Below are 6314 nucleotides of genomic sequence, written 5' to 3'. Positions count from 1 at the left end.
TATCTCAGTTTGCAGTACAGACCAAAGGCAGGGGCACATCCTGAACAGATATACCTTCAGGAAGGTTATTACATTATTTTTAGTTGTTGATTCAATGTCATGGTCATTTTGAAGGCTTTAGTTTGCCGTGACGTTAAAGTGTATTGCAATATACTGAGAGGTTTTTATAATGCATGTCATCCACTGGGCATTTAACTTAAAAGCCACCAAGCTGAACTACATGCATTAATATATTTATTTTTTATGCTTTATTTTTAACAAACATGCAGTGGTTCTCAACCTAGGGGACAAAAATCTGAGGGGTCACATGATGATTATTAGGGTACAAAAAAGGGAAGAAAAGTCTGCTTTACAATACTGCTTTTTTCTGTGAAATACTAAATTTTTCTTCTCTTCAGACTTCTGAACTACTTCAAATTATACAATTTGTGAAATCACTTTCAAGTCCTCACTTAGACCATTACCTGTGATGAGTTGTCACAAGTGCAGTAGACACTGCCTCGCTATAAGGTGTCACAAGCTAATAAGGTCGAGATCCACTGCTCTCTAAGGTAGACAAAATATTAGAAACACCTCTCTGTATCATGCAATGCAATTTAACAGTAAAACAGTTTTAACATAAACTTAGATAGGATTTATTATTACAAGGTTTTGTTGTATTATATTGCATTTGTTTTACAGTATCTGGAGAAATGGAAACTTAACACAAAGGACCAGAGCTGAAATTCAAACAGGTGCTTACTATGAAAAACCAGGGCAAACCACCTAAGATTAAAGTTGTCAGAAGACAGACAGAAATAGACCGCCTAGTCAAGGAGAGGAGGCAGCTGAAGAAGCAATGGAGGAAGGCCACAGAGGAGGAGAAGGAGGGTATAAACCTGCTGCAGGAAGAGATTCAGAGCAGGCTTGCAACACTGAGGAGAGCTGAAAACCTTCTGAGGAAGCGCAGAAGGAAGGAGCAAACAAGATCACGCTTCTACAAAGATCCCTTCAAATTTGTGAAGAGTCTCTTCACAAAGGAGAAGAGCGGAAGTCTCTCGGTGTCAAAGGCCGACCTGGAAGAACATCTAAAAAATTGCTGCACAGATGACCGACACCAGGAAGAAGTTACGCTCCCTCCTGACATGCCACCAGTCAATCTACCAGAGCATGGACATCAGTCTACCCAGATGGAGTGAGGTAGAACAAACCGTGCATAGAGCAAGGGCCGCATCATCTCCAGGTCCCAACGGAGTTCCATACAGGTTCTACAAAAACACACCAGATGTCCTGCGATTCCTCTGGAAACTGATGAGAGTTGTGTGGCAAAAAAAGGAGATACCAACGTCCTGGCGGAGAGCCGGAGGGATTCTTATCCCCAAGGCAAAGGACTCATCAGAGATTGGGCAGTTCCGCCAGATCAGCCTTCTAAACGTCGAGGGAAAAATCTTCTTCAGCGTGGTCGCTCACAGATTGGCAGGATACCTGCAAAGAAACAACCTGATTGACACGTCAATCCAGAAAGCAGGCATCTCAGGCTTCTCCGGTTGTGTAGAACACGCTAGTGTCATCTGGCATCAGATCCAGGTCGCCAAAAAGGAGGGAACAAATCTTCACGTGGTGTTCCTGGATCTCGCGAATGCCTTTGGCTCAGTCCCTCACAGCCTCCTATGGACAGCCTTTGACTACTTCAGGGTCCCAGCAGCTCTCACAACCCTTGTCAAGGCGTACTTCAAGGACGTCCAACTCTGCGTGACAATAGCAGAGTACACAACAGCATGGCAACACCTGGAAGTGGGAATTATGGCCGGCTGCACCATCTCCCCGCTGGCCTTCACCCTGGCCATGGAGGTCATCATCCGGGCCTCACGATGGACAGTTGGCGGACAGCGAATAAGACCTGGTCTGAGGCTGCCACTGCTCAGAGCCTACATGGATGACCTCACAACTCTCACCATGACCAAGGTCTGCACTGTACGGCTACTAAGAAAACTTCAGGAAAACATTGAGCGGGCTCGGATGAAGATCAAGCCGAGCAAGTCCAGAAGCATCTCCATTATTAAGGGGAAGCTGTCAGAACATCGCTTCCACATAGGCGAGGAACCCATTCCAATGGTCTCCGAGAAACCTGTGAAGAGCCTAGGTCGGTGGTATGATGCCTCCCTTAAAGACAAAGAGCAAGTAGAACAGCTCAGGAAGGAGGTAGCCAGCGGCCTGGAGAACATCGACAGAACCTTGCTTCCTGGTAAGCTGAAGCTCTGGTGCATGCAGTATGGACTACTTCCACGTCTCCTGTGGCCACTAACCCTCTATGAAGTCCCACTCTCAAAGGTGGAAAAGCTGGAGAGGCTGGTTAGCTCATATGTAAGGAAATGGCTTGGCCTTCCCAGGTGCCTCAGCAGCATTGGGCTTTATGGCAAAGGGATGTTACACCTGCCCATTTCCAGCCTGGCAGAGGAGTACAAGTGTGCCAAAGTCAGACTGGAGATGATGCTACTGGATTCGAGCGATCCATTTGTAGCCCAAGCTGCCCCCATCTTGGCCACCGGGAGGAAGTGGACTCCATTGGCTGCAACCGAGCAGGCGAAGGCAGCACTCAGACACAAGGACATCGTGGGCCGAATGCAGGAGGGGGGGAGTGGTCTTGGCCTTGGGGCCAGTACACCAGCGTGGAGCAAGGCTCCACCATTTCAAAGACGCAAGCTGGTGGTCCAGGAGGTACGTCGGGAGGAGGAAGCAAGAAGGTGTGCCCAAGCTGTGGCGCAGGCAAAGCAAGGGCAGTGGATGGCATGGAAAGGAGTGGAGAAGAGGAAGATCTCCTGGAACGAGCTGTGGGAGATGGAGGCATTCAGGGCGAGCTTTACCATCAGGGCTGCCTATGATGTCCTGCCTTCCCCCGCAAACCTAAGCCAGTGGTATGCCGGAGACCCCACATGCCCTCTATGTCCAAGTCCAGCAACACTGAAGCACATCTTAGTGGGATGCAAGACCAGCCTCACCCAAGGCCGTTATACCTGGCGGCACAACCAGGTCCTTAACTGTCTTGCAGCAGTGCTGGAAAGTCGACGGACAAGTGTGAATGCCCTTCCTCCCCCGTCATCTCGGTGGCAGCCAATACCATTTGTTTGGGAGGGCGAGGGTCAAGCCAGCCTCATCACCGTAAGACCAGACACTGGGCGGCTGGGCAGAGCACGGGACTGGATGCTGCTGGCAGACTTGGACAAGAAACTCTGCTTCCCAGCTGAGATCGCAGCTACCAACCTGCGACCAGACCTTGTTCTGTGGTCAGCCTTACTCAAGCTTGTTAACATCATCAAGCTCACCGTGCCCTGGGAGGGTGCAGTGGAGGAGGCCTATGAACGGAAAAGGCTGAGGTACGCTGAACTTGCAGCCGACGCACAACAACAAGGCTGGAATGTGAAGGTATGCCCAGTGGAAGTAGGTTGCAGAGGGTTCATAGCCACCTCAACATCTAGGCTACTCAGGGAGATGGGAGTGCGAGGGAAGGCCCATCGTCAGGCAGTCAAAGACCTCTTCAGGGCTGCTGAAAAGGGGAGCCAGTGGCTGTGGATGAAAAAGAAAGGACTCCGCCTGGGCCTTCAAGTGAGTTGTCGGCATCTAGGGAGTGAACCTGGGACGCTGGGATTCACTGCTGAACCCTCTGGAGGTGTCGTGGGCCTATCAGCGAAACACCTAAGAAGGAGGGCGCCCACTTGACAACCCAAAGGGTGCCATCACTCAATTGACCATCCCACAGAGTCTCATTGGTGGCTCAAGTATGATTCATCGAGGGATATCAACATCTAGTCCTATACAACAGATCCGTAGTACAAGGAAACTTAAGCAGGGCAGATACTCACTGACTCCAGTGCTGAGGCCAGGTTACTGCCACTGAAGGGCATTTAACAATCAAGCCACCAATGCTTCCTTATGGGTTGATATTTATTGTCTTATTGATGCTTTATTTTCCTCAGGTGAATGTCATTAATGTATCATCTCATCTGGATATGCCCCAGGGCAACAGCACTAAGCAGATTCATGTATTCTGGGGTTAACTCAAATAAAACCTCCCTCCAAATCTATTAGCTCTGCCAAGAACTGTTACTCTTCTGTGAGGCATTTTGATGTGATATTTTCCATCATTTTATTACTATTGTTACTATGACGTTTTTGGACATGCTATGACTTTTTTCGACATACTATACTATGACTTTTTTATCACTTTTTTCGACATACTGTGACTTTTTTTCAGCACTTTTTTTAACATTCTATGACTTTTTTTTATCACTTTTTATCACTTTTTTCATCATGCTATACTATGACTTTTTTCGACATACTATACTATGACTTTATCACTTTTTTCGACATACTATACTATGCCTTTTTTCAACATACTTTACTATGACTATCACGTTTTTCGACATACTATGACTTTTTCCGACGTACTATACTATGACTTTTTTATCACTTTTTTCGACATACTGTGACTTTTTTTCCAACTTTTTTATCACTTTTTCCGACGTACTATACTATGACTTTTTTATAATTTTTTTCGACATGCTATACTATGACTCATTTCAACATACTATACTATGCTTTTTATCACTTTTTGACATACTATAATATGACTTTTTTGTCAATTTTTTCGACATGCTATACTATCACTTTTTTATCACTTTTTTCGACATGCTATACTATCACTTTTTTTATCACTTGTTTCGACATGCTATACTATCACTTTTTTATCACTTTTTTCGACATGCTATACTATGACTTTTTTATCACTTTTTTCGACATGCTATACTATGACTTTTTTCGACATACTACGTAATGACTTTTCACTTTTTTCGACATAATATACTGACTTTTTTATCACTTCTTGACATACTATAATTACTTTATCAGTTTTTTCGACATACTATACTATGAATTTTTATCACTTTTTGACATACTATAATATGACCTTTTTATCAATTTTTTAGGCATATTGTACTATGACTTTTTATCACTTTTGTCGACATACTATACTATGACTTATTTCGACATACTATACTATGACTTTTTATCACCTTTTTCGACATGCTATACTATGCTTTTTTTATCACTTTTTTTGACATACTATACTATGACTTTTTTATATATTTTTTTCAACATACTATACTATGACGTTTTTTTATCACTTTTTTCAACATGCTATACTGACTTTTTTAGACATGCTATACTATGACATTTTTAGACCTACTATACTATGACTTATTTAGACCTACTATACTATGACTTATTTCGACATACTATGCTATGACTTTTTTATGACTTTTTTCAACATGATATACTGTGACTTTTTTATCACTTTTTTCGACATGCTATACAATGCCTTTTTCATCCCTTTTTTTCGACATACAGTGGCAAGAAAAAGTATGTGAACCTTTTGGAATTTCATGGTTTTCTGAATAAATTTGTCATAAAATGTGATCTGATCTTCATCTAAGTCAAGGGTATTGACAAACAATGTGTCTAAAATAATAAACAAACAAACTCTGATCTTCCATGTCTTTATTAAACACAATCATTCAAAATGGCAGTGGAAAAAGTAAGTGAACCCTTAGAATTAATAACTGGTTGACCCCCCCCCCCCCCCCCTCTTGGCAGCAATAACCTCAACCAGGCGCTTCCTGTAGCTGTGGATCAGACCTGCACATCGTTGAGGAGGAATTTTAGCCCATTCTTCCTGGCAGAACTGCTTTAGCTCCGTCATATTTTTTAGACATCTCATATGTATGGCCCTCTTCAAGTCAGACCATAGCATCTCTATTGGGTTGAGGTCTGGGCTCTGACTTGACCACTCCAAAAGGCGGATTTTGTTTTTCTGAAGCCATTCTGTAGTGGATTTGCTCCGGTGTTTTGGGTTGTTGTCCTGTTGCATCACCCACCTTCTACAGTTTCAGCTGACGTACAGACATTCTAACATTATCCTGAAGAATTGTCTGATATACTTGGGAATTCATCTTCCCCTCAATGATTCCAAGCTGGCCAGGCCCTGATACTATCATTTACTATGACTTTTTTCGACATCCTATATACTATGACTTATTTAAACATGCTATACAATGCCTTTTTCATCACTTTTTTTCGACATACTATACTATGACTTTTTCATCACCTTTTTCAACATACTATACTATGACTTTTTTTTCAACATACTACGTAATGACTTTTCACTTTTTTCGACATACTATACTATGACTTATTTCGACATACTACACTATGACTTTTTTAGGACTTTTTTCAACATGGTATACTATGACTTTTATCACCTTTTTCGACATGCTTATACT

The 6314-nt window shown here is 43.1% G+C and overlaps 1 protein-coding gene across 1 annotated transcript; it reads left to right on the top strand.

Annotated features, from left to right (window-relative positions):
- The first annotated feature begins 743 nt into the window (after positions 1-743).
- On the top strand, positions 744-3696 carry LOC118496075. The gene is made up of 2 exons (XM_036006270.1): positions 744-1040; positions 1135-3696. The coding sequence occupies exons 1-2, from the start codon at positions 744-746 to the stop codon at positions 3694-3696; spliced, it is 2859 nt and encodes a 952-aa protein (XP_035862163.1).
- The last annotated feature ends 2618 nt before the right edge of the window (positions 3697-6314 follow it).

Source organism: Sander lucioperca, chromosome 1, assembly GCF_008315115.2.
Source record: "Sander lucioperca isolate FBNREF2018 chromosome 1, SLUC_FBN_1.2, whole genome shotgun sequence".
Taxonomy (NCBI): domain Eukaryota; kingdom Metazoa; phylum Chordata; class Actinopteri; order Perciformes; family Percidae; genus Sander; species Sander lucioperca.
This window is presented reverse-complemented; position numbering and strand designations above follow the sequence as displayed.

Excerpts from the sequence above, each read along its gene's own strand:
- LOC118496075 (XM_036006270.1), top strand. The coding sequence starts at position 744 with ATGAAAAACCAGGGCAAACCACCTAAGATTAAAGTTGTCAGAAGACAG. Across the intron at positions 1,041-1,134 it reads AGAAGAGCGGAAGTCTCTCG|TCAATCTACCAGAGCATGGA; the intron begins GTGTCAAAGGCC and ends ACATGCCACCAG.